Source organism: Melopsittacus undulatus, chromosome 6 (assembly GCF_012275295.1).
Source record: "Melopsittacus undulatus isolate bMelUnd1 chromosome 6, bMelUnd1.mat.Z, whole genome shotgun sequence".
Lineage (NCBI taxonomy): Eukaryota > Metazoa > Chordata > Aves > Psittaciformes > Psittaculidae > Melopsittacus > Melopsittacus undulatus.
In genome coordinates, this window is record NC_047532.1 from 18,396,650 (window position 1) to 18,424,348 (window position 27,699).

The 27,699-nt window shown below is 46.0% G+C and overlaps 1 protein-coding gene across 2 annotated transcripts; it reads left to right on the forward strand.

The window, feature by feature from the left end:
* The first annotated feature begins 2,479 nt into the window (after window positions 1-2,479).
* On the forward strand, window positions 2,480-24,792 carry DMBX1 (diencephalon/mesencephalon homeobox 1). Of its 2 annotated transcripts, XM_034064214.1 has the most exons (5): window positions 2,480-2,615; window positions 17,422-17,587; window positions 22,206-22,384; window positions 23,553-23,907; window positions 24,392-24,792. In XM_034064214.1, the coding sequence occupies exons 2-5, from the start codon at window positions 17,434-17,436 to the stop codon at window positions 24,790-24,792; spliced, it is 1,089 nt and encodes a 362-aa protein (XP_033920105.1). In that variant the 5' UTR covers window positions 2,480-2,615; window positions 17,422-17,433. The 2 variants fall into 2 exon arrangements, with proteins under 2 accessions (XP_033920105.1, XP_005151158.1); XM_005151101.2 differs by lacking the exon at window positions 2,480-2,615 and having other exon boundaries at window positions 17,434-17,585; window positions 22,189-22,384.
* Window positions 24,793-27,699: the final 2,907 nt, after the last annotated feature.

Consider the following 27,699-nt stretch of genomic DNA (forward strand, 5'->3'; position numbering starts at 1 on the left):
TGCAACTCTCCCCTTGCCAGAGCTGCCTTCTCTCCTGCCCAGTCCCCATCCCTCCTTCGGTTCCCCGCGTTTTGGAAAAGAAACCCCCATAATCGCGACTCAACCGATTTCCTGATGCGTTGCCCACATCGATACCTTGGGGTAGGGGGTGAAATGCGATAAATCAGTTCTGCGGACAAGCGGGGGTTGTTGTTCCGAGCTGCGCTAAATGCACTAGTTACTCGTTTCTGCGAAGAAGTGCTGAATTAAAACGCAATCATTTATTTAGAGGGGCTGGTTAAACAGCAGAAATGCCGTCGCTAGAGAGCTCGGAAAGACTTTATGAAGGCAGAGAGAAACTGTTATTATTTCTTCGGGGGAAAAAGGGGGGAAATTAAAACTAAGGATTTTGCATCGAAGCAATCATAAAATCTCCCGTACTTAATAGCTCCGCCAGCAGACAGGCGAGACAAGGGTGAAACTGGGGGGTTGGATTTTGTGCCTGGGCTGGAAGGGACAATTCAGGGAGAACTGGGGGAACGCGCTGCCCCAGCCCGACGGGCACAGCACCCTCGTCCCCTCTGCACAGAGCGGAGGAACCCTCCGAAGTTTGCCGGTTGCTTGAGCAGATATTTGCGCCCCGGGGCTGCGGTTTGTGCTCCAGCTCCTGGGAATTACAAGTCCGCGGGGTAGCGCTCAGCCAGGCTTTGGGGAATGAAGGGGGGCTTGCAGGGGGGTGACGGTATTTTGGGAAGCATCATCCTCCTGCTCCCTGCCGTCCCCCGTTTCAACTCGTTGTGATTAGAGGAGTAGGGAATGTGCCGGTCGTAAACACGGGAAGGGAGGTGCGGGGCTCATTTACAGCGACCCCCCAAAAGCAAAGAGGGTGATTCCCCATGGGTTTGCACGGTGATGCCCAAGTCAGCTCGGACACGGCGCCCCGAAAAACACCCTCGAAAAGTGTAGCTGCAATCAAAGCATTGAGTTTCACCCAATCGGTTTCCCAGCCGAAAGCGGGTGGTTATTAATTAGAGGGTGCGGGGGGCTCCCCTCCTTCCTGGGGAGCCAGCGGGACTTCGGCGGAACGAGGGCTGGAATAGATTGGAATAGATTTCAATAGGTTCGCCCCCTCCCTCTCTTTCCCGAGACAATCACTTGGTCATCCAGGACCATTGGAGGGGGAAAATATATCTATAAAATGAAAATAAACACAAGAAAGTGTCACTTGGAGCCTTCTGGCGTCCCGAGCCGGAGCGAACTCATCTTTTTTTACCAGAATTTGTACAAAATATCAAGCTCAAATTAAAAGGTACTCTCTCCCCCCTCTTATTTTTTTCTTGTTCCCTTAATTCCTGTCTAAACAGTTTTGCTCTGGGAGAAGAAATCTTTTCTATAGGAGGGAGAGAGGGGGAAGGAAAAAAAAAAACCTTCAAGAAGAGAAGGGTATTATTGTTTTAATCCTCTTACCCGCAGTCATTTTAAAACAGGGTGTTTTGGAGCCTGAAATGGCGTCTCGTCTCCCAATCCCATCCTAAATCCTCCTGGGCTGGGAGAGAATCTAAAGGCAAGGAGCTGGCATCTATTAGCAATCTCTCTAAAGGCTTTAAACTGCTCTTTCTGCTGGGAAGGCATGGCAAAGCTGAAAAGCAAACACAACCACCTCTCCAGTTTGTGAGCTCTGCCAGATAACCAGCCCGACCGCCGGCCGGGAAAGTACCTGCTAAAATCCCGCACAGGGAAAGAAAGAAACAGAAAAGCTGGTTTTCCTCTTTTACATCCCGAAAAAAGGGGGGGGGAGGGAATAGGAAGAGAGCATAAAAACATACTACAAAAGCGGGGGGATGCGTTAAGTGATGGTCCTTGGTCCTCCGAAGCCTCGCGGCCTCCCATCCTTGCCCGCTCCCACTCTGCCGCCTCCCTCTGGGGGGGCAGAGCCGTCCGATTGGAACGGTCCCGACTGGACGGAATAGGGGTCCTCCACTATCCCTAATTTTATCTCTCTGTACCGTATTCCCCCCACTTCTTCCTATTTAAAAGAGCTACCAAAGGGTGCAGCAGGCTTGGCTGGGACAACGAGGGCACCCGGAGGAGGGTGGGGACAGCGGTGGGTCTGTAATTAACGCTGGAGATTACCCCTAGCAGCCCCACCGCGCAGGGGCCGTGGGGGAGAGGGGAACTTTAGGGGCAGCTCCGGCAGGGGATGTGTGTTTGGGGGGGGGGACATGGTTTCCCTCCTCTATGCCCTACAGACCCCATCATCCCCTCCAGCCGAGGTCTAGCCCTCCTCCTTCCACCGGCATCCCATCCGCTCCTAGGGATTTAATCAGGCGTTTACACCTCATCTTGGAGTAAATGACTGGTAAGGAGTGCTGGGGGTGGAGGGGGGGGGGGGGGGGTGTATCAGCAGCCCCGGGTTTGATTGACAGGGTGGAGGACCATTGAAAACCTTGCTGGGTAGCTCCCGGGTCGCTATGAAGCTCCTTTTAAAAATCCTTCTTCAATGCTGCCTCCCGGTAGATGGCAGCTCCGCCGGGCGCGGAGGCAGCGCGCAGCCAGCGCGGCCGGATGGAGTAGGGCGGGACGGGGCGCAGCGCTGCGCTCCTACGGCGGGCGGAGAGGCTTCGCCACCGCCCCAGGTAAGAACAAACCCCCCCCCCCAACCCCATCCCTGGGCAGCGCGGGTCCGGAGGGTTGGGGATGCAGGGGGGAAATAAGGGGAGTTGGGGGCTTGTTTGCGAAGGGGGGGAGCAGCCGGCGGGGATGCGCGCATCGCCGAGGGGGAAACCCGGGCTCCAGCGCAATTCCTATCCCCTCCTGTTCACTTTATCTTTGGTTTATGTTGAGTACTTTACACTTTAGCAAAACAAAGAAGGCAAAGCCTCAGTTACCAGCCCAGGGTCTCGCTCTCTCCTACCCTCCCGCTCCTGTGTGGATTTAGGCAGGCGAAAAGAGGGGTCCAACCCGCCTCGACGGAAGGTGGGGGACGCGCATCCCTCCGTCTGCCGGGCGCCGAAGAGGGGAAAAGTGCAACTTTCTCCCCACTGTTTCCATAATGATGTTTTAATAAGCCGCGCAGCCCGGTGAGCGCTTACAGGAGGGTCAGAGCTTGGGGGGGGGGGGGGGGGGTGCGATGCATCGCTTAGGGGTGGCTCGGGGGTTTATTCTTTCTGGTGCGGCTCGAAGTTGAGCGCGGAAGGGACGGCAAGAGAGGGCGAGAGTCAGGCAGCGCTGCGAAACCTGTCTAGGGCAAAATTACTCACTCTTACACCAGCCCTTTACGCGGTTAGACGGTAAGACAGACGGGGACCCCCCTGCAAGGAGCTGTGGGGACCGGCCTCTGCCGCCCCCCCTCCTTGTTCTTGCTCTTCAAGAGGTATATAAACCCCGGACCTCTGCTGTCAGACTCACTTGATAAATTAAGGGCTTCGCAGTCGAAACCTATTTACACCTCCATTACAGGGCTAACCAAATGGGGATCAGCATGCATATTTTTGCCGCAAGAAATCTCATACATCTCCGCCAGAGTCGCCCCTCGGGCCATGGGATAACAGAGAGGAAAGGGGGGGGGCTCCTCTGCAGCCAGCGCTTGAGTGGGAAAAGTCCGTGTCCCCGCTCGGTGCCGCTGCCCTGGGCACCGGGGACCCGTCCCCTTTGCAGGGTGCAAGGAGAGGGCGAAAGTGACCTCCTCTGGATGGGGGTCCCGCCGTGGGGGGAGCACGGGACACGGGCTCTTCCAGCCCAAAGCAGGGCCCTTGAAGTTTCGCCTTCGGGATAGATGGGGTTTGACTGCGGGACCGGCCGTGGCTGCTCCTTTTTGTGGGAAGAAGGGGCAAGAAACATTCCACACGGAGCCCTGTGATCCCGGCTGCCGGCGGCTTTCTCTGGTTGCTCTTTTCGTTTATTTCCTGGTGAGGACCTCGGGGAGGAGCGGGGGTCAGTGCATCCCGAGCCGGGTCCTTGGTTCGCCGAGGGTCGCCTCGGCGGGTGCGGCAGCAGGAAGGAGGGAGGGGGCACCATCCCCCGTTTCCTGGTGGGATGCGCGCACCAAGCGCTTCCCGATAACTTTCGAAACGAAAAGCGGTCGGAGCGAAGCGGCACCGAAGCCTGGGACATAGGAAGAGCTCGGCCCAAACCCTCCGTCCCCGGTGGGAGCAGAGGAGGTTCTGCAGGCTTCCTCCCGCACCTTCCGCTCCAGCGGGCCTGGCTCCGGCTGCGTCCCGGTTCCTGTTCCAGCGGCTGGGAAAAAAGCAAATCACCCCTCTCCGCCCCATCCCGTCCCCTCCGGCGGCCCCCTCCAGTTCCACTTGGTTAGCTCAAGTTTTCCATGTAAATGACAGTAATAAATATCTAATAATGTCCCGCAGCTATCGGCGGCTCGCCGAGCAGCCGGTATTAATGAGACATCCAGGGGAAGGAGAGAGAAAGGAAAAGGGAAAAAAGAATTGCAAAGGAGAAAGGAAAGTTTTTCCGCTTTCCCCAAACTGGTTTCTATAGGCGAGGCGGGGATGGGGAGGGCAGAACCCCTCGATTCCTCCTCAGCGATCGCACCTGTGGGTCGCGCTCGGGTTCAGACCCGTCCCTTGTAATTAACCCCCTTCCTAAATCCCAGCAATTCCCCCCGGGGACCCTGGAAGCTGCGGGCCCGGTCGCATCCCCGGCCTGGGGGCTGCCCTCCCGAAAACCCTGCGGAGATGCCTGTGCCGGCCCCGCCGTAATTCCCAAACAATTAATGGGGCTGCAAAGAGCTTTTAATGTTGATGGGGTCGGGAAGGAGGGGGTAGGCTTAAGGCTGAAATTAAACCGTGAGAGTTGGATTTGTTCGCCTAACGCTAAGCAAATGAACTGATTACCTTCTTTCCAAACGCATCAGTCATACTACATTAAGTAGCAGAGAGCTAATTATCCCAATTAGGAGGCTGATTTATAATTAATGGCTTGGACCAAGTGATAATTGGATGTTAATGGATAACAGTTTTGTCTGAAGTAGCCTTCCACTTCCCCAAAGGCAGGGCTGGAGGGTTTGGGGTTTTTTAACTCTCCCTCTCCTCTCACCTCTGCACAAAGCAAATGAGGAGTGGAATCCGCTCCTGCCTTGTACGAAAGCGACCGTCCCGGGTCGCCTGCCTCTTCCCAACCTGGCCGGGTTCAGCGAGGTGGGCTGCAGAGTCACCTCCAGAGCGCCCCTTCTCCAGCTTCTCAAGCGACCCCTGTTGCTGTTTTTTCTCCCTTCTCTGCGTTTTAAAGCCGTGAACAGCTGACCCATAACAGACGGGATGTCTCACGTCCACAGTGGGTGCTAGTGTCCTCGATGGGGGGCAAAGGCTGAGCCCCAAGGAGTGCCCCGCTGCAGACGAGGCTGTCCCGCTATCCTAGAGAGAGCAGGATGGGGCTCATCCCGAGGAAGGTGGGTTTATAAAACCCACTACCCTCCCTGGTCCACATTCACCGTGCAATGGGGAGCACAGAGCGAATGTGCAGTTTCTCACCGCTCTGCGTTTATCTTGACCATATCTCAGAACTGGCACATTGACTGTTTAGCTTTTCTCTTCCACGCTCACTTTTCCACCCGCAAGCCGATGCAAGTCAGTCCCAGTTCCTCCTTAGCCCCAGCTGTCGAGACTTGGACCTACAACCCTTTGGCTTTCAGATTGTGTTCCTAAGGTCAGTTTTTCCGTTCTAACTAAGAACCGTACGGGCAGAAAATTCCTGAAAGGATAAGAGTGACTTCAACTCAGAGTTACCCCATGAGTGATGAGAGGTTGTATTAAATGGTGTAATGTACTAGATACAAAAATACCTCCAAAATCTCAGTACACAGGAAGCCAGTTTAGATTGGCTTTCCAGCTTTCCCTGCTAATTTAAAGAGATCTTGGTGTTTAAATGGGATGTTCTCCCTTTTGTCATATGTACCAGCAGGCTCCTGTAGTGATCTTATCACCGTCTCAGAAGACACAGCTGTTTCACAGAGCTGGTGCAGATGTGGCTTCTCCTTAGTGCTAGGGTCGTTACCTGCATCAAAGAAATAGAGCCGGAGGAGCTTCTCACACATCAGAGGGAAGGGCAGGCTGGCCAGGCAAGTTTTACACGATACGGTCGTAAAGGGAGTGACTGCAATGGGTTTTGTTCCCGGTGTCTTTACACTTTAAAAGAACGTTTTGCTGAGAAAGAGGGGGATCAGATGAAAAGAAGCTGGAGTGAGTAGTTTCTCTTCCCTCTGTCATTATCAGAACCAGCCCTGCCAAAACAAAGGTGCTGCAAAGAAGGTGTAGGACCAAGCTCTGATGTGGTTACCTGCTAGTTTTGCGGTGAAGTGATGGGCGCACCCTTTAGCTAGAACTATCCCGTGTTTTCTAAGACACCAGTTATTCTTTCAGCGTTATTTTCAGGGTCATCACGAAATCCAGCTCGTCAGGTTGGAAATGCTTCTACTGAGGCATTGGTGGATGTCAGTTGCCTTTTAAAGTATTCAGTGTTGGTTGCCACCACTCATGTTCGAACAGAAATGCTTATAACTACCCGGCTTCATCTGGCAAAAACACACAAGTAGAAAAACCACTGAAGAGCACACATTCAATAGAGCCCCAATTTTCCAATTCTATGCAACTGCTGCTTAACTAACCTACTTGAGGGGAACATCCATCAAAATGTGCTTGTTGTGAAGACAGTAGAGATTTCTGAAATGCAGCTAAATATCCAGGAATTAATTCCTGGGGCACCGAGGTTAGCCAAATCCTGTTGTTCCCCCCCTCACCCCGCCGTTCTGTTCCAGAATAAAAGAGACTGAAATGGATTTTTAGGGCTTTTTTTCTACTTTTGACTTCATCAGGCTTTGGTTTAGAGTCCTTATGTTTTCTAAAGCGAGTCAAGTACAGATAGGTCCTGGGACAGAGACAGTCTAAGAGGGAGGGCTGGGACCATGGTGGATCAGCAGTTCTCCAGAGAGTGGGAAATGAATGTTTACAGCCAGGAGTTGTGAGAGGACCACAAGACAAATGTGATTTGTTCCTCGTAGCTGCTGGCACAACTCTTTCAGGATCAAGCGCAGCGTCTGTACGGCCAGAGCAAACATTGACTTGAGAAATGCGGATCTAAAGCTGTCCAAGATGCTACAACTTTAAGTGTGTGTGTATGTGTGTGTGTGAGATGCTTGGGAACTCAATGAGGAGGTGAGTTGATGGTTCTCAGGGCAGAAAATGCTCCCACAAAGGGAGGTGCAGAAAAGCGGTGTCTTCAACCATTTGACACCAAGCATACTGAGCACCAGGGGAATGAGCAGGCTGCAGCTCTGTATCCTCTTAGTGTGTGTTAGCCCAAGATGAAGAAATGTGCTTCTGCTGAAGAACACATCTTTCTGCAAAACCCAGTGGATATTTAGCTGCTCTGCCTGCTTTACAGTGCACAGCTCTTTAAAGCACAGATCACCTGCTGCTGGCCAAAATATATTGCTTACCTTGGCAACTGCACTTCAGTGTATGGATCCAAGTGCTTATGGGAAAGGAAGCGTTACATGTACCTGCTGTGCTCCCGAGCTGCTGGCATCTTTCCTGCTAACTCCAGTTCATGGCCTTGTTTTAAAGCAGCACAAGTCTTGTCCCTGCTCCAGCCCTTCCTAATAAATGCCACTGAATTCAGATAGCTTTATTTACATTAGGAAGAAAATTGCTGTTATCACTTATAAAGAAGGAAAGCTTAAAACTTCTGGTTTAATTCTTTTAAGGTATTAGAAATGCCCCACAAAATGGCTTGCTGGAGCTGCTTTTCACTATTTATTATTTCTTTTTGAGTAAGGTAGGACTTTTCTGTCATTTTGCCTCGTAGCTGATCTTAGTCTGAGCAGAAGCAGTTGCCATCATGTGTTTTGTGACTGTAATCTTGAGGGCTACAAGCACCATCTACCTGTGAAAACCTGTGGTCCAGTTGTACTTGCAGAAACATCTTGGGTTCAGGCTCTCAGCTTCTGACTCCTTTGAAATTTGCTTGTGCTCTCAAAAATCAACTTCAAGCAAAATTGCACTTTTCAGCTAACCAGCTGGAAGAGTACATAGGAAAGTCATACTGTGCCAACTGGGTTAAACTCCAATGATGTAGTGCAAATCACTGTGTTTCACATAGACATGTTGTGCTCTTCCTCCTTGTGTGCATATCTAGCTGCTCTCAGCTAAATACCCAGAATTTAGGGTTCCAACTGACATTTACTTGGTGAATGGTGATGGTGGGTGGAGAAATTGCCCTCCCTCCATGCCTCATCCCTGTTGCTGCCCTTGAAGCCCAGCATCTCGGCTGAGGCATCGCATTGGAAAGTGCTGGGAGCAAGTGCACATTCTTTTCTGCCACTCCAGCTACCAGGCTGACAGCACCTTAGAGCAGCAGGAGAGGAACTGGGAATGTCTTTCAGTGACTGAGCTCTTGTGATAGGGCTCAGAGTGAGATTGTACGATCAGTATTGTGGTTGCAGTACTCAGGACAAACAGAGGGTCCTGGTCACTAAGTGTCTTAAAAAGGCTTAAAACCATATTTTGACACAGAACTCTAGATCTTGTCTTGTTAATGAGACCAGTAACATCTTCCAGGACATTGGTCCCTCTTCCAGGGAGAGTGGAGATTCCTGAACACCACCAGCAACTCCAAGGAGCTGTCTTTAAGTCAGTCAATTTGCTCATGGAAGCAAACTACAATCAAATATGCCACAGGCAAAAGTGTACTGGGGGCAGAGAGCAAGCAGTGAGTCACCCCTCATGCTGCCAGCAGCCCTGAGGAAGGGCAGAGTCTGGGAGGAAGTCTGGACCTCTCCCATTGTCTGGTTTGGAAAATTCTCTTCACCAGCGTTAAGACAAACAAAATGATGCTTCTCAAGCAAAACCATTTTCCTAGAAGTGAGAGGAAGGGCTGAGCCAAACAAACTGCATGCAAATACAACAAGCCAGAAACACGCTTGTTTTGGAAAGAGTGAGGAGGGAAAGTACTTGTTGGTAACTCACAAGTTAAACAGTTAAAGCTGTTTGTGAATTCAGTAGCTTGATTGCATGGTGCTTTAAGGTTTACCCCAAGTCAGGGCCAGTGTGGAGGCAGAGATGCTGTAAGGTCTCAAGACATGGGAACAGATGGGCAGCACGGGTGTGTGAGAGCCTGACTGCAGTGGGATGCTGCTGTGGTCCACATCCACCGACGTGCAGTGTGCAGCAGCAATGCTGTTGGAGCTGGGCTGTAGGTACTCCAAGCTCCTCACGGTCAATCTGGGCTTCAGGGTTTGGTTTCCATTGCACTATTAACCATAAGAAATTGAAAATGCATCATTTTAGTTGTTCTTTACCAAGCTGGAAGCAGGATGACATCTTGAGACTAAAGTGATGTTCCTATTAGGAGCTTTTCTTATTTATCCAGGAAAATGTTTCTGCTTCAACGTAAATGCCAAGAGCTTTCACTGAGCGCTGCTCTGAAGGGGAGAAGGGAGGTGTGTTTGTACTGATTTGATCTGTAAACACTGATTGTCATGTGTAGGGCAAGCAAGAGATTTAGCACCACAGTGATGGTTAGTGATCCCAGTCCTGGCTCTCCACTGCAAATCACTGGGTTCCAAGCCTTAAAACTTATGCCTGGCTCAAAAACAGACTTTGAGAGTGTCTCTTACTCTATTTTATCCTATTTTGAACCTTGCGAGCCTGCCCTTTGAAGAAAGCCTTTGCAAACAGAGGTGCTGGGAAGTCTTTTGCGGGAGTCAATCACCAGGTTCTGTTATGTGGGGCTTTGAAGGGTGGAGGGGGAGAATGTTGGTTTCACAAAAGCTTTAAATAAAAATCACAGCAGCTGATGAGAGTTACCTCTGTCAGCCAGAGCCCATTACCTGAGCTGCTTTCAACCTGGTGTGTGAGTTTGTAGAGCACTACAGTAAAACTTCCTTGTCTCAGCAGGATGCTCTGAGGTTTGTTTTATAAAACTCGCAAACTCTCTTACAGCCTGTTATGTTTCTGGTACAAATAGATGAGATTGAAAATAGAATTGCTGTGCTCTTCAGCATTGCAGCCTTGACCCAGGCAATTATTTGGCAAGGTCTGTCCAAAAACTGTGGTGCTGCCCCTAACTGGAAGTATTTCCAGATTTCATCTGCTGGCAAACCTCCTGGTTTTGGGAAAAAAGGTCTTTTTCATTTATACCAAGGTCAGCAGTAGTAGTTGAATGCAAGCTGCAGGAATTGATATAATCAGTCAGGTTTTGCTCTCAGTGGGTTGAGACTTATTTAACTAGACCAGATCTAGTTAACATGCACTAAGAAATCGACTGTTTTTAAATCCAGGATTTACAGAGGTGTACAAATATTGCAGGAAGACCAGAAATGGGGAATCTTGGGTGTTTTTTTTTTGAGAGCTTTTTTCAAATTCCTTTATTTGAGTTCTAAGAAAAGTCCTTTGGAAGCTTGGTTTTATGGTGCATGTTGCTCTCGGACTTTGACTTTTGAATGAGAAGCTATGATGTATTGCAGTATTTCAAATTAGTTATATTTCATCCACTACAAAAGTGAGATTGTTTCCTTACACATTCAGCAATCTCACGTGAGGGACAAAACTGATTTATAACAGGCTGGTTATTATTTTATGTGATTTTAGACCTTTATATATCTTAAAGATTTAGGGATACATATATATATATAAAAGGATTGAAGAAAATGTCTGCAAGGATCATTTATTCAGGACCCCCAGGTATGTAATTCATTTAGTACCAAATACATATAAAACCGATGTCTGTATGTAGAGTGAGCCTATTTTCTTAGGCTGTTAGATAAGCAGAGACAGAGATGCATTATTTATCTTGCTGATTTAAAGTGTTTCTGAATAAGGACTCAAAGCATAAAATCATAAAGCAGAACAGCTCCAGGAGCGGGGGGAGAAATATTTTGTTGTGATCTTATTTTTGATGATGATTATTGCCAGCAGTAATAAGGGGGATGTTGTTAGCACAAACCATTTGCTGTTATTCCCCATTAGTAACGAACAACGGGTTCCTGTGCTTTGCATAAACACGAGTCGTGATTTGTACCGCCTGAGCAGCTCCCAGCCTGGAGAACCACAACTTTTCTTTTTACATGACAGGGCTGCTTCTCTTTATTTCTATCACCTACAGGACCCCGAACACCAGACAAGAGAAACAGACTTTTCTTTAATGATTTATCTTTTTTAACTGATGCTTTTCCCATGCTCAAGCTGTGTCTTGCATTAGGGCACACACTCAAGGCAGTGCTGAGCTCTTGCAAACTTCAAATGCATCTCTAGCAAGTCTCTCTTTATCACTAATGAACTATGGTGTTGAATTTCACTCTACCAGGGAGCTGCCAAAGTCCACAGATAGCTTTTTTTGTACAACTTCTTTCCCATCTGAGGAAGTCCTTATAAACCCCACTCCATCACCAATCCTCCCAGTTTGAGGACAGATTTAGTGAGATGATAACATAACACCCCACAGTGCCCACCATTAAAAAGCAGACTCTGGTATCCTCTTCTTGATTTCTCTAGGAAATTAAGCCTTTTTAACTCATTGGTTTTATTACCCCATTATTCATGATGACAACTGAGTATCTTGTATAAGTCAACGAATTTAATCTCAACACTTTTTGGGAGATCGCTCAGTTTTTTGAGGGACCAACTAAAGGGAAAAGAGAAGATAACAAAGCCCCTGCAAAGCTTCGAGTACTACATCCAACCTCAAACTCATCTCACCCAATAGTGTTTGTTTGAGAACAGCATGCATCTTGCCCTGGGCATCATTTTACTTCTACTTGGGAAAACTGGTCAGAATATGCTATTGAAGAACACTCCTCCACCTCAACTCAGTTTAGATGTGGGGGGAAGAGGGTGTGTTACTACTGCCTAATGCACTTGAGCAAAACCACCGTCTTGGTTTAAAGTTCCTTTTCCCCAAAGCAGTATTGGCACAGGGAGCTGCCGTTGATGTCTTTATTTAGGGCATCTCAGCATGAGGACAAACTCTTTGCCCATCACAAGTGACAGCTGAGTTTGCAGGATGCAGTGATAGACAATTCTCCTTTAATGAGTTTTGTCAGTTCTTCGTTAAAGGTCTTGTGTGTGACTGGCAGGTGAAGCCAGGTACAGAGTGATCATGTTTTGAGAGGTGGAGTAAGGGAGTGAAATGGGGAGAGGAGTGAGCAGAAAATGTCTCTGGTCTCAAATTTTTGGGTGCAGTTACTACAGTTGCAGGTTGGATTTTGTGGTTTTGTTCTTGTTTTTCTCTGATAGAAGGGAAAATAGAGATGTTTTGTTAAAAGAAGACTTAAATATATCATTTTTAAAAGACATTTTATTATTCCCAGATCTGGTTTGGTTCCACACATACACAAGCTGCAGTGTAGGAACAGGAGTTTTTACCTGATGAGGAAATGCATGGTTCTCTTCTCTTCTTGTCTCAGGACAACATTATATGCCTGGATACAAAATGAATTATCAGTTATATAGGGAAATTTAAAGCCTTTTGCAAAAGTTGAGAAGCCAAAGCTGATAATATTAAAGCCCATGGCCAAATTCCCCCTATATACTACACAATTAAGTGGTATACAATAAATTGCAATACTCTTGTGCTATATGACTTTATGGAACACTGAGGTTTTCAAAGCCAGTGTTGGGAAGCAGTGGACGGGGAGCCATGTTGCAACTGGAGTAATGCTGCTTTGCTCCAGGATAATGGGTTTCCCAATCTTGGCTGGTAAATGGGTGAATTGTTTTGTGTTAGATTAAGCAGCAATTGCTGAATAAAGAGTGATCTGCTCTCTGGATTAGTCTGGGATGGGCAGGGACCTACATTGCCTGGCTTCTATGCAATGCAGACAATGGAGAAACCTGAGTTTCTCACAGCCAGCAGCAGTTAAAGCTAAGGGGAACCCTAGTCCTCTCTGTGGGGACAGATCTTACAAAGACCTATCTCTTCCCTCTAGGCTTAAAAAGAAAAATGGGCTCAGCATCCATGCAACTTCCATGGTGAAGACTTAAGTGTGAGGTAAAAGCCATAGGAGAGTTTTGGGGACTAAGGTAGTAATGCCAGGATTGCAAAGGCAGAAGAAGTGGGAACCCTGGCAGGGTTGGGCACACGGCATGGTGCAGAGACCTCACAGAGTGGTAATGCGAAACATGGGAAGCAGGGAAGGAACAAGTCTTTTGATGCCAGGGATGGAAGAGTCACTGATGAGGTCCAGAGGGGCCATGCAGGAGGAAACCACCAGCCCCAGGCGCTGCAGGGAGACATCCATCCCCCTGTGCTGAGCAAATACTTCAGGATCAGCCCTTGACTGTCAGCAGGGTCAAACCCAGGCTAGCCTCACCCCATAGTGTTTTTCCTGCACCTTTTCTCAGCTCTAAACTCCGTTCTACACCGCTCCCAACTCCACAATGACCTGTGATGCAGAAAATCAGGTCCCTTTCTTTTGGGATGGACCTTACATTACTCTCCCAGCTTCTCTTAGCCTGTACCTTTCCATAAAGCAGAAGCTCAAACTTCGCTGTCATCCTCCTCCCAGCTGTGGCTGCTCCTGAGGCCCTCCAGCCACCCGGAGACATAAAAGATGCATTTGCAGAGTTTGAAAATTAAAACCATCTATACAGCCAGTGGGAAGGGATCAGCTTATTTGGTTGCTTAATGAAATATAAAGATTATTTTAACCAGTGTAAGCACTATTCGACAGCTTGTGAAACACGGCAGTGGCTTGATGAATGGCTTTCTCCATTAAAAAAATTGCTGCATGATGTCTTTTAAATATTTAATTTATTGGGGTTGAAGTGTGCTCGGAGCTGATGGTTAAACAGGAGCTGTTTGCGGTCTCAGTTAACTTTGCTTACTAGGCTGAACAGTCTCGCTCAGTAAATTCCCTCATTTTTGATACTGAATCTGGGATGATACGTTTGCTGCACAAGTGAGTAGGAAGTTCTGCTTGTCGTCTGCACCACAGCATGACAAGCAGTCATCACCAAAGCTGTGGTGGGTATCGACTCCTGTCCTGAGTCCACCATTAAGTCCCCTGCTTTTTATTTTCCTTACTCTTTATTTGATGCACTCTCTTCTAGGCCACCCTGAAGAGTTTGTTCAGACACACATGTACACACAAAAGCATCTCATAACAATCAAATAAACTGCAATCTACCCGGAGCAAGTGTTTCAGTGGAAACACTGAGCTCCAGACACAACATCATAGGCAGTGTCCTCAGAAGACTGTATAGTATGGGAAAATTCCTCTCTTCTCCCTCTTCATCTGTCCTTTAGTATGCCAGCTTGGTACACAACCAACGTCATGCAAGGGGGATTAGAAAAGAAACAGGCATTTCTGTGAGTTGGGAGTCAAAGACATTTGGCCTCCCATGTATCCCTTGGCAAGGTTGAGCCCTGGTGTGGATTCTCCAGCGTCTATTAAGGACAGAGGTCTGGCAGCAGCCCAGGGCAGTTAGTAGGTTCTGTGTCCTCAAATGATTTCCACAAAGCATGCAGGAACTTAAGCTCTGAGCTCTCCACCCTGCTTGCTAAAGCTGGTGGAACCAGCCAGCTGGTTCACTAGTTAAGAGGTGGGAAGGGAAGAGGCAACATGAAGTTGCAAACCTCTGTTTCCCTGCCTGTGTTAGCCAGAAAAGCCAGTCTGTTCCTGGACTGCAAAAGCAAAGCAGCAAACTCTCCAGCTGGCTGCAGTGGTCTTGCTGGTGGTGGGTCTGGCTGAGCACTGCTGCCCGCTGAGCCAGCCTGGTGTGCTCTGAATGGTACACTGCCATAGGCTGGGGTGGGATGATGCTCTTTGGAAATGAGCATGCCAAGGATGGCGTAAGGCTGCTCCACAAACACCAACAGAAGCATCCGTGGTAGCGTCCAGGTCACAGAGCTGCAGGTCTTCCCCAGGTGTCACTGAAAGATGTGGCCACATCAATGGCACACATCACTGGGTCAGGCTCTTGTCTCCTATCATGTGCCACCAGGAGCAAAGCAACATCCCTGCTGTAATTTCACTGTGAACCCACTGTGGGGAAAACTGAAATGCCAACAATCTGTTGGCATGTGAAGTCCCTCCTCACCTTGAGCAGAGAACCAAAAGACAATTTTGGCATTGCTCAGGTCTTCCCTAAGCTCTATTAGAGCAGAGTTATGGAATTCTTGTGTTGAGGCCAGCATGTGAGCCAACAATATCTGTTTTCGCAGTGGTTCAGCTTAGAATAGTATGGGCTTTCTCTCCTCTTAGAGTGAATAAATCCTTAATAGGATATAGATGAAGGTTATTATTTTGGTATGGGGTTATCTTTGCTTTTCTAAAAACTAGGGAAAATTTTGAAATGAAACATTTTGAATTCAAAAGTAATTGCCTGGATACCATAAAACAAAGCAGATCTTATTTCCCCCTGCTTTTCAGAACAGCTACAATATATATTTTTAAATGTGTTTTTCAATGTATCAGCTATTCACATAAAAATTGTCAGTCTGTAGGACAGGTAGGAGGTAGGTTCTTTTCTTATAGTTCTACATAGGATGTGGTAGTAAATGATGTGACAGTAATATTCTCCAAGAGCCATAAGGATGTGGCTGGCATTGTGCAGAGCAAGGTGGGATGTGGATCCCTTCCAACTTGAGATATTCTATGATTATATGTAGGTACTGGATAGCCACTGATCTCTCTTTGAATCTGAAACTAAGGGATTGAGGAAGTGAATCCAGGGTGGGTGAATGGGGAGACAAAAAACAGATGAAGATGGCATCGGGTTGTGTATCAGGTCTCTATGATTTAAATGCACCTGGATCTGTCACCTTCCACCAGTGCTCTGGACACTGAAATGATGTGGCAGAGCACAAGGGACTTCGGGAAATAGGAATTAGGATGAGTGCTAGATTCCCAAATTATTGTTTTTAATTACTGCAGCTTCTTTGAGAAGACAATCCCAAAGGCAAAGCTGTCATTCATGACACAGAATCATAGAATCCCTCATCCTAAACCAGAAACCCATCCCAGAGCAATGAAGACCATCCCTGAACTGGCAGAATGACCAAACTCTAGCTGCATGCCTTCCTTCTGCATTCCTGGGTACCACATTGGAGAGACACTTGAGAGGATGAAGCCACAAGGTGCCCCAGATCATTGCCATAGTGTATCGGACAAAATTTAGCTGCTTTTCCCAGGAGCTACAGCTTGGTCTCTGAGTGTTAAACAAGGTCACTCCATGCTTGTGCTTCCTACATCAAGGTGGTCTGGGAGAGAGCAGCAATTCAGAGCAGGAGGGGCAGGGGGACCAATTTGCTTCCATTCCTTCCTCTTTAATGAGTCTGTCCTCCATGGTGTAAATCCTCCACAGGACAAAATTAAAGTCTTCCTTCATTTGTGTAGGAAAAGCAGCAGATAATTGTTTATCCAAATTTCTGCTGTTCAATGTATCAGGTTTCTCCTAAAATCACAGGATTTGAACCACCTCCCTCCAGTCATCAGTGCTTTCTAAGAGATTGCCTAGATAACCCATCTGCTTCCTTAGCTTAGTCCAGCTGGACCTCTTTCTTTGCATGTTCATTCATTCATTGCACTGACTTCCCAGATGATGAGTTGCTGATGTAAATGATATTTTAAGGATTATATTTTGTGGCAAGTGTTTCACAACTTCCTTTCCGATGTCTTACAAGCTGCAGAAATGGCATCCTGGAGGCCCTCACTCGTTTATAGCAGGGATTTATGAAGCATCACTCAGCTTTTGAGATCAATATGAGCTCAGTTTTACAGATGGTCTGTGAGGAAAAACAGCTTGAAGCTTCACGCAGAGCCCACACTAGAAAAAAAAGCCATTTGTTTTTGGAAATAATTTCCTTGCTATTGAGCTATGAAACATCAGTATTTATTGCAAAGCTTAATTCCCTCTTTAGCCATAACATTTGTGGTCCTATTATGCTACAGATTTATTTTCTTTTACACCACATGTGTTTTTTTTTTTTCCTGTACCATTTGTGTTTCGTTATGAAGAACTTCGAGAAAAATGAATGGAAACAAATTACATATGAGTGAGTTCCGATAAGAAAGGTTGTTTGACATTACAGCAATGAGATTACGGAACAGCCTATTGTAGGCAATGATAGGGACAAAATTCCAGCTAGTCCTGAGATGGAGATAGGTCAGTTCATTGAAAACCACAATAATAAAATAAATATGGTATATTAAAAAAATCTTTTCTCATCTTTTGTTCAACATATCGTGAGTGCGATATAGTCAAATGCTTCTCTCTCACTTGGAAGCCAGTCTGGTGCTGCTGTTGCTTTAGGTCTACAGGAGATATTTTGATTCCTGTCCCAGAACCTGTTGGGGTTGGGAGGTTGGAACTGAGCCTTGCACGCAGCAGTCTAAGTTTGAGCTCAGCATTTCCAAAGGTTTGCTGTGCCACCAGGACACTGGAATTGCCCATTCTTAAGCACCTCTCTCCTCTCACTGCTGTTTCCCAGGTTTATGTCACCATGCAGCACTATGGAGTGAACGGTTACTCCCTCCACGCCATGAACTCGTTGAGTGCCATGTACAACCTCCACCAGCAGGCAGCTCAGCAAGCCCAGCACGCCCCTGACTACAGGCCCTCGGTGCATGCCCTCACCCTGGCAGAGAGACTGGCTGGTAAGAACAACTTATGGCTTTTGCCATTCCCTGGGGAAAGGAACCCTTGTTGCTTGCTCTGAGTGAAACTCTTTGGATATGGAGTGTGACATAGACCACTGACATGGTGTGTACCACAATACCGGCCATGTGGCTAAGACCTGCATGTGATGTGTGCCCTCCTGTTTTGGCTGCCAGCGGACTGCTGTGCCTCACTGCAGACTGGCCTCTGATGGCTGGGTACCCCGGGGGTGAGAAGGGTTGTAGCCCTACTGTGTGGGATTGAAAAGGGAGAATGAAAAGCACACTGAAATGTGCTATAACAGATGAACAAAAACATAGCAGAAAAGTTCATGTTCTTGTTAGAAAATAAAAGCACAATGAATATAAGCATGCAGTGAATTAGATTTCCCCATTGAGGAGCCTGGGACCTGCATCCCCTAACAGTCATCTCCTGCCATCCCAGGCCACAGTTTGTTCTTCCTTATTGCCCCTTCTTGCAACTATTTTCCATTTCTTGTCTTACCAAACACTTGGAAAATGATCTTCATTTGGAACTTCTTTGGGTCTCACCTTTACCTCTTTCTTCCTGGGGATTCTAGACCCTATCGTGGGTGACGCTTCCTTGCAGATCCTGTTGGCTCCCTCTCTGCTGCATTTGTATTTTGCTTTCCAAAAGATCTTTTTTTATGCTCAAGAAAGTCACATATGACTTTACCTAGAGGGTGTTATTTATACAGTGTTGTTGATGGTGGGACAGTTAGGCAGAAACTGGATCGATACTGTTATGATAAAGAAGTGCATAGTCCAAATAGTATTTTATCATATGATAGGTGGAATTGCTTAACAATAATTGATGGACACCTGAGACTATCTGGTATGTTAGGGCAAATATATCTGCTCTAGAGTTCAGCCTAACACAAAGCACCCAGATCCGGCTGAGATCATCAGAGGCTACTACACTGCAAATGGTCAACAGCTGCACCATCACCATTTTGGTCATGGCTTGGATGCAGTGTGTTAGACCTGACAACCAGTTTACTGAAGCTAAAGCAAAAAATTACCATAGGTGTGATTCTAGAGGCCTTCCCAGAAAGGAATGATCTTCCCTGACTGTCTGAAAGTTACACATCTCTTTAAGACACCTTTCTAAAGTTGTCTGATACTACAGGAAAACAAAAATCTGGAGTGACTCCTTCCAACCCAGAGTAGGTGGAAAATAATCATATATCCAGACAACTTTAGTGGGCTAAATTTAAAAGACAGGGCTTAAACCATAATAAGGATGCAGAAGTTTTGGGCTTGTCCTTCTAGGTGGGTAGCCCACAAAGACATGGTGGTGAAGGTCTCAGATTCTGGATCAGTGAACTCTCAAATCTTCATGCCAACAATGTTCCCCTATCTAGGTGATAGTAGTGACCTCCTTAACATGGCTCCTTAGACCACTCACTGTGGCCTGTGGGATCCCTGGGGGACTGTAGAGCAGAGCTGGAAGTCATTGTCCCCATCAAGAAAGAACCAAAGTGGGATCAAGGATATCTGGACTCTAATCCTGGCTCTACTGCTGGGCTGTGGAGTGATGACAGCTGGGCACTTTCCTTGTCCTGGTCATCCATTCCTTCCTTGCCTCATCCTTTCAGTGTGCAGGTGATCAGATGGGAGTAGATGGTCCTGAGTTCTGCAATATGTCTTGCAGACCTTTGGTCTCAAAATGCCCTTTTCCTCTTGACAGATTTTTGTCATCATCTGCATCATTTACAGCAGAGCATGGAGGACTTTATGTCTTTGACCCAATCTATGGTAAAGCAGAGGGAGATAAAAAAAGAATAAAAAAGCTATTCTTATGTTCTTGACAGGGAGATTCAATTGGTTTCCTGACCTCTTATCTTTAAAATTAATAACCCACCTGGAAGACTTTCCAAATTAAATCCTACGGTCCCCTTCTCTGCTTATCATTGCCAGGGTAGGCATTATATACCTACGAGCTGGTTCCTTTGCAGTTGCTTCACATTCTGTTACTTCTGAATATCTTTCAGTGCAGGTTATAGATCTCATTTGCCTTCCAGGGACAGTCAGAATAAAGCAGCACAAAAGCAAATGACCTTAAGTCAGAAAACAGAGGTTTCTGATTGTAACTGCAAAGCCTCACCTGCAATTTATATTCTCCTTCATGCACAAAGCCTGAAAGCATAGTTAAAACATTAAAATAATTGCTGGTTGGCTCTCTTTGGAGTGGCCAAACTTAATGCATGAGCTGCTGCCTCTGGGGAACTTGTAGGTCTAACCTCTATTCTAGGAATTCAGGAATATTCCAGCCTTCAAGTAGGGTGTTGAACCAGTGTCCTTTCTCCTGGTGTCTTGTACTCAAAGCACAAATGTTAGCTTTGTAAAATATTACAGGGTAGCTTCAATTTCTTGTGCTGGAACATCCCTTCTCCTCTCCATCCCTTCTTTCCTGACTGCACTGTGTGCTGCGACTGAATGCATCAAGGATGGTCTCTTTACCTTCAAAGAGGCAGCATTTTAACTCCCCAAGCTGCTCCAATACCTTGAACACAAAAGTCTCTTGTAGGCAACCAACGCTATATCCTATTTAGCTGAAGACCTTTAGCCTGATCGTATCTTTTCCTGCTTGCCAAAACCACGTGGCTTTGGCAATTGCTCAGAAAGGCGCCGCAAATGCTGGCCTAGAATGAAACAGCTGGAAGTTTGGAAGACGAATGTTTGAGCAGTGCAAAGCTGATTTGCTGTGCTCTTTAGACAATGTATTTGGAACCTGGCTGTGTGGTTCTAGGGCTGGCCTGACAGCAGGGATTGTTTTATTGTTTAGATTCATACCACAGTGCTCACGACAAAAGCGCAAATGAACAGCAGCAAGAGCCTTCATCTGGCTCCGCAGGCTGTTAATGCTGACTTTCCTCCCTGTTAGGTTGTTTTGTAGGGTGTTCATTCCTCCCTTCTACTGGAAATCACATTCTTAACTGAATTAAAAATGATACCAGATACTGCTCTTTCTGCATTTCCTCTTCGAGAACAAACTTCTCGCCAGACTATTTCATTCCAACACTGTAGCACAGCATGTCCCAACTTGCATAATAAAGGTCTTTTCTTTTCTTTTCTTTTCTTTTCTTTTCTTTTCTTTTCTTTTCTTTTCTTTTCTTTTCTTTTCTTTTCTTTTCTTTTCTTTTCTTTTCTTTTCTTTTCTTTTCTTTTCTTTTCTTTTCTTTTCTTTTCTTTTCTTTTCTTTTCTTTTCTTTTCTTTTCTTTTCTTTTCTTTTCTTTTCTTTTCTTTTCTTTTCTTTTCTTTTCTTTTCTTTTCTTTTCTTTTCTTTTCTTTTCTTTTCTTTTCTTTTCTTTTCTTTTCTTTTCTTTTCTTTTCTTTTCTTTTCTTTTCCTTTCTTTTCTTTTCTTTTCTTTTCTTTTCTTTTCTTTTCTTTTCTTTTCTTTTCTTTTCTTTTCTTTTCTTTTCTTTTCTTTTCTTTTCTTTTCTTTTCTTTTCTTTTCCTTTCTTTTCTTTTCTTTTCTTTTCTTTTCTTTTCTTTTCTTTTCTTTTCTTTTCTTTTCTTTTCTTTTCTTTTCTTTTCTTTTCTTTTCTTCTCTTTTCTTCTCTTTTCTTCTCTTTTCTTCTCTTTTCTTCTCTTTTCTTCTTCTCTTTTCTTCTCTTCTCTTCTCTTCTCTTTTCTTCTCTTTTTCATTTTAAATAAAGTAACTGCATTTTCATTGATTTGGGATCTTTCTACTCCCACTAACTGTTGTGCAATAACAACACCTCTGGTAAAATAATAAGCCCTGTACTGTTGGCCTCAGATTTTCCTCAGTCTGAATTTCTTCTCTGCCTGTGATTTTGCAAGCACACTTTGCAAAGTCAGACTTGTGAGTGGCTCCTCTACTGAGAAGAGCTTAGCACATGAGTCTTGGGCTCGCAGTCAATGGGGCTGGACTTGTTTCCACCCCAGATGCTGGAGAGTGCTCTCAGTAACCCAGAACAGCCCTCCAATATCATGCCTTGATAACTACAGTGAGCTACATATGAGACACTAAAGAAGAGCCAACTCAGCCTGGTTTCCGGGAAGATGCACGTCTTTTAAGGCAGCTGCAGCCAACAAATGAGCCAGAGGCAGCTGTGTTCAAGCTGCCTGTACTCTTCCCACTGATCAGCGCCTCATGGCAATGACAAAGCCTGCAGAAGCTTAGCCCTTGGCTTTAAGGAGAACACGTCATATAATATTGGGCCCCTTTTCTGATTACAGCGGTGAAAACCCCACCTTGTTTTTAATTATGTTTCTTAATCAAAGGGGCTTTATTTATGCCACAGTGAGGTCTGGGCATCTGCATGTCCTGCTCTGCTGCTGTTGGAGCAGATTGGCTTGTTTCAACCAAATTTAGCATTGGAGTCTCAACAGTTTCTACAGCTGTCGTATCCCTCTCCAGAATGAGCTTTCTAGTGAGAGGTTTTATCACCTCCAACACCTCAAGTAACCAACAAAATGTGTGTATGTGTTTTACTAGATCTAGAGCCACGACAAAAAATGTTTGGAAGGTTCTGGTGTTTGCCAATGCTTTATTCAAGTGTCAGCATACAAATTCCAATAATTAAACTGGCCACTTTTCTTGTCTTCCAACGGCTGTACATTTCAAGACATCATTTTGGAGGCACGTTATGGATCCCAGCACCGCAAACAAAGGCGAAGCCGCACGGCCTTTACGGCCCAACAGCTGGAGGCGCTGGAGAAGACCTTCCAGAAGACTCACTACCCAGATGTGGTGATGAGAGAGCGGCTGGCCATGTGCACAAACCTGCCTGAAGCCAGAGTCCAGGTACTGATATTCTGTGGGTCTATGAATGGGGATGTTTAAATGAATATAGTGGGGATCCCAGGGGCATTTCATGATCCTTCTAGTGTAACTGAAGATTTTGGGGCAGTGAAGTTGTCAAAGAAAGAGGAGGGTGGAGGCAGAGGGGGGTGAAATCATCTGTAGCTATACATCTGCTACAGAAATTCTTAATCCACACGCACATTTTTTAGGTTCAGGATTGTCTGAAGCATACACTGGTTTTCATTTGTTCTTTCACATTTCTTTAGGGGAATTTTAGAAACATCAACAGAAGTCTACTTATTTATTTATTTGTGAGGCTTTTCTGGCTTTCTCAGAAGAGCAGAAACCCAAGTAATTCCAGCTGCTCTTTTCCACCAGTGTCACTATTTGTAACATCTCAAGCCAAGGTTTGGGTTTGTGTTGTATGTTTTTTTTGTTTAGTTTCAACTAGTGCAATGTGCTTCATAACCTGCTGGTGGGAAAGTTCTTGCACTGCTGGGTTTAAAAGACTAAATAGCAAGTTCTTTAGTGTGAAGTAGATAAGTAGTAAAAAAGGTAGTTCTTTTATACAAATGTCGAGACATTTTGATCTCCAGAATTCTTGTTTCCTCATTTAACTAACCAAACAACACTAACAAGATTTGCAAATGTATTGCTTCCAATCCACTGTACTGATTGAGGTTAGAAAAACACAGATTCTTTCCTCCTTCCTTAAATTCAGTTCCCAGATAGCATCATGTGTCTGTAATTAATTCTTTTGAGTGTTTCTGCCATGGTTTTGGTACATTTATAAGCAGACTGTTTTCTAAACTAACAGAGCACTGTCCTGTAAACCAATGTAATGTCATCAGTTTCAGATATGAGACATTCTGGTTGGACATTCTGATCAGTTAAAATAGAACAATGGCAACAAAAAAAAAGACTAGTAAAAATCACCACCAGTAGAGTGTCTTAAAGAATCAACATAAAGGATGGTCATTTGTTAAAATATATTGTTGTGCTATGTGTCAAAACATTGAAAACAGGTAGAGCTCTAAGACCCAACAAAGTGGAATGCCATTTGGTCACAGTGGGCTTGCAGTACCTCATTACTTGGGGTGACTGATGCTTCATCTGGCACTAAGCAAGATTCTCAGAGTTCTCCCCTTTGCTGTTTGTGGCACTGAAGGTTTGGTTCAAGAACCGGAGAGCCAAATTCCGTAAGAAGCAGCGTAGCCTGCAGAAAGAGCAGCTGCAGAAGCAGAAGGACTGTGAAGGGAGCCACAGCGAGGGAAAGACAGAGCTGCCCATGCTGGAGACCCAGGCTACCACCCCAGAGACGGAGAAGGTCCAGAGCCTCCCAAGTGAGGTAGGCACGGACCTCAACCTAACCCTGTCGGAGCAGTCAGCCAGCGAGTCAGCGGCCGAGGACCAGACCGACAGAGAGGAGGAGTTCAAGAGCACCTTGGATGAGGTTAAAGTGGACAAGAGCCCTGGTGTGGACAGCAAGGCTTTGAACTGCAAGAGAGCGAGCCCAAAAGCAGGTGAGGGGCAATATCTTGATGGGGGTTGGTGGCAGGACCTGGCATTTCCAAGGGGGATGCTGATGGTTGGGTATAGGCCCTTATTCCCTATGGTGTGAGTGCTTGTAGGTAGGCTGCCCAGACTTGTGTTCGGCACTAAATGGGACCCACACAGGGGTATGATGTCTACTGTAACAGCAGCATACAGAAAGCAAAGATCTTATGCTCAGGTTAGAGCTTGGGGAGAACAGTGCCCAGCGGCAGCAGGAATGACGCAGCAGTAAAGCCTCATAGCAAAGAGGTCAGCCCCTGTTTTATGCTGTAAGATGCTAGGCATAGAGCAGACACAAGTTGAGGTTTCCTGAGCTAACACAACCCCTCTTATTTTCCCTCCTGATGCAAAAAAAAAAAACCAATGGTGCAGCTTAAGCCCTACTGGGGAGTGGATCAGCACCTGCATCCAGCCTGTAGAAATAACCCCCATCCCCTCTGTCTCCTGCTACAGAGTCCCCTATCAGCGTGACTGTGACACCTTCATCCAGCAGTGGCCTGGCTCAGACTCACTCCTACTCATCCTCACCCCTGAGCCTCTTCCGCCTGCAGGAGCAATTCCGCCAGCACATGGCAGCCACCAACAACTTGGTCCATTACTCCTCCTTCGAAATGGGGACACCGTCTGCTATGCCCTACTTGGGCATGAACGTCAACATGGCCCCGCTGAGCTCCCTGCACTGTCAGTCCTACTACCAGTCGCTCTCCCACGCTCAGCAGGTCTGGTCCTCACCCATCCTGCAGGCCTCCAGCTCCCTTCCAAGCCTGAACAGTAAAACTACAAGCATTGAGAACCTAAGGCTCCGGGCTAAGCAGCATGCAGCATCTCTTGGGCTTGACACCCTACCCAACTGACTGCCAGATGAGCTACCAGTGCCCATGAGAAGATGCACCAGAGGCTGGCACTAGACATGTCTTTCCTTGAGCCCCCCCCCACCATCATCTCTTCCTAGAGTAAGGTGCTCCCTTTCAGGGAAAACTTTGCATCTATTCACATCCTATTAGCACCATAACTACATCAGACATTGATACTGGCTTGGTCTTCACTAAATATTTAAGGAGGAAGGGGGAGAGGATGTATGTTTAGACAGATGAACTGTCCTCTGGACTGTCATGAGTTGAGTCTGTAATGTTCAGGAGAAACACCCTTTCTTCATCCCTGCGATAATGTGCCAACTGTGTTATATACACCATTTTTTGTTGTTGTTGTGTTCTTTGGGAAAAGAAAGAGTCCTGCTTTGTCTTGTATATAGTTTATAATGTTGACAGCACCCATCACCTGTGTGTTACTGTCAGTGTTACAGAACTGTGATGTCTTTTGCTTTTATTCCCCCCTTCCTTCTCAGTTTTAGTTGCTAGTATCAGAGTTATAAATCAGCCATCCTCCTGACCTCAGCTCGTAGCTAATTGCACTTCTTGGGTCAGTATCCTAAAGGTGTCTATGACAAATCGTGCACTTCACCACTCCACTTCTTTCTCTGCCAAGGCTAATTTTGTAACACCTGGGAAATTATATGAAGGTGAATTTCCTGTTTAAGCACTTCCTATAAGGCAGGTATCTTTTTAACAGCACTTGTTCGAAGACAGATGACAAAATATTTGCCAAATGCTGCTGGCTGGGGAGAAAAATGAAATTCAAATTCATGGGATCATTTTTGATCTAGATTGTTTGCTCGTTGATCTTCAGTGGAGTGTAAACTCTATTTACAAACTATGGAGTTTCCTTTTTGGACAGCATTTCAGTCTAACTTTGACAACAGAGAATAATAAAAGCTTTGTATGAACTCCTGGTGTGTTCATACACCATGAATTACATGGTTCTTTGACAAAGACTTGATTAATGCAAGCTGTGTCTAGAAAAAAATCTCTGATCACCAAAATCTACCCTCAAGCCTTGCAGCTTCAGAAACTGGTTAGCAAGCGAAAATGTAACAAGTGAAAAATGCTGAAATGCTGGAGGCAAAGCAGGTGATAAGCAAGGGTCTAAAGCCACTGGGGCTGAGATGAACTTGCCAAGAGTTACAGACTTGCGGGTAACCAAAATCCACCATCTTTACAATTATTTCAGTGAACACTTTCACTCTCATTCCATTGGCGGTTCTGTCATTCAACCGAGGATGGTTTTCCTTGTTGAGAAGCAATGTTTCTGCCAACTCAAATAACAGTTGTTTTTTTTTTTTGCCAAACCAAATAATTCCTTTGAACCCACTACTGTTATCCTGAGCATTAGGCAGGGATGAGATCCAGATCTAATCTTCAATATTGCTTAGGACCAAACATCCAGAATGACTCTGTGGCAGGTGCTAGGTTTGAATCCTATGGTTATCATCTGCGTTTGCCACTAACACAGTGGGCAGAGCTGTGCTAATTCACTGCAGGTGGCCCACTGGTCCATACTTGGTTTCACCATGAAGTGTAGATCCGTAGCCTACCGCCCCTCTTGTTCCACCTTGCTTCATACCGAGGCAGAAGCCAGGGGTCAAATTGCCTCTTTAAACATGGTGGAAAAGAGTGTTTCAACTCAGCTAATGACTCTTGAAAAAAGCATCCAACTCCTGCAAACAGAGATGCAAGAATTGCCAAGGTTGATGGGAAATGGTGTTTTATCCCTCACGAATTTGTAGCAAGAGCAGACTTCCAGAGGGAGAAGCTCATTGACTGCACCAGCTGCCAAAATGGAGAAACTTCCTTAAATATTTCTGTTCTGCCAAACACTTCAGTTTTGGGTTTCTTTTTTGCTTAGTTTTTTTGACTTTGTCAAATCAGGCCTCTTGAATGGCAGAATTCTTCACTTTGCCAAAACCAAATGTATTCGTAGGAAGTAGATTTTTGGCTGTCACTTTCAAAGGAGTCTGATTAAATTAAAACCACCAAAGTACATTTACTGTGTCCAAAAAGATCCTTTGAAAGTCCCAGCTTTCATTTTTTAGCCTATCATCCAAACCAGGGACACTAGAACAAAGCTTTAATTTTTCTCCTTATCCTGCCTCAAAAAGCTACATGCACCTTTAGTTTTTTCTGCCTCCTGCTAGCCTGAGAGCATTTGTAGGCCATGGAATTGCTTTGCCAAGGCAGAGCAACTGCTGATGCAATTAATGCTCCTTGTGATGTTGTTCCCTGGTGCCAGTCTAGACTGAGCTGATGAAGATGAACAAGGGTGGTCATTTGCAATGAGACCAGATCTGGATTTCAGATCTTCTTTAAGTAAAGATACCCATGAAACTGTGACTCATGTCAGTGGGTGATTCAGGCAGAAAACAGAGGGTTGTAGTTGCTCTTGTACCACGCCAGGTAAGACAGGCATCTCTCCTCTCCTGGGTTCTATGGGTCTGGAAAGAGCAAAATCAGCTTAGATCAGGGCAGATGTAGCCTTATCACAGGTCACTACAGATATCACAGCATCTACCAAAGGAAGGTCAAAACATGTGGATTTATGCTCTGCTTCTGCAAGGTGGGGACAAGGAGTGCAGGAGATAAACTCGCTTAATCCAGCACTAGATTTGCTGTGAACCCCAAGACAAGACTTTCCTACCAAACCATGGGGGAAACTCATCCCCATGCCTTAGTGCAAAAATGCATTCATCACCATCTTCAAATCTCTTGAGGAACCCTGGTACCTTGCCCCCTTCATCCCCTGTGGTATCACTGACATCCTGATAGCAGGCTTGGAGAAGCTACTGGAACTTCCCAGGCTATCTGGCACGCCATTAAGACCATAGGCATCAGGATGAAGCCAGCACAGCTCAGAGAACAAACTAGGTG

Excerpts from the sequence above, each read along its gene's own strand:
- DMBX1 (XM_005151101.2), top strand. The coding sequence starts at position 17,434 with ATGCAGCACTATGGAGTGAACGGTTACTCCCTCCACGCCATGAACTCG. Across the intron at positions 17,586-22,188 it reads ACCCTGGCAGAGAGACTGGC|CGGCTGTACATTTCAAGACA; the intron begins TGGTAAGAACAA and ends CTTGTCTTCCAA. Across the intron at positions 23,908-24,391 it reads GAGAGCGAGCCCAAAAGCAG|AGTCCCCTATCAGCGTGACT; the intron begins GTGAGGGGCAAT and ends CTCCTGCTACAG.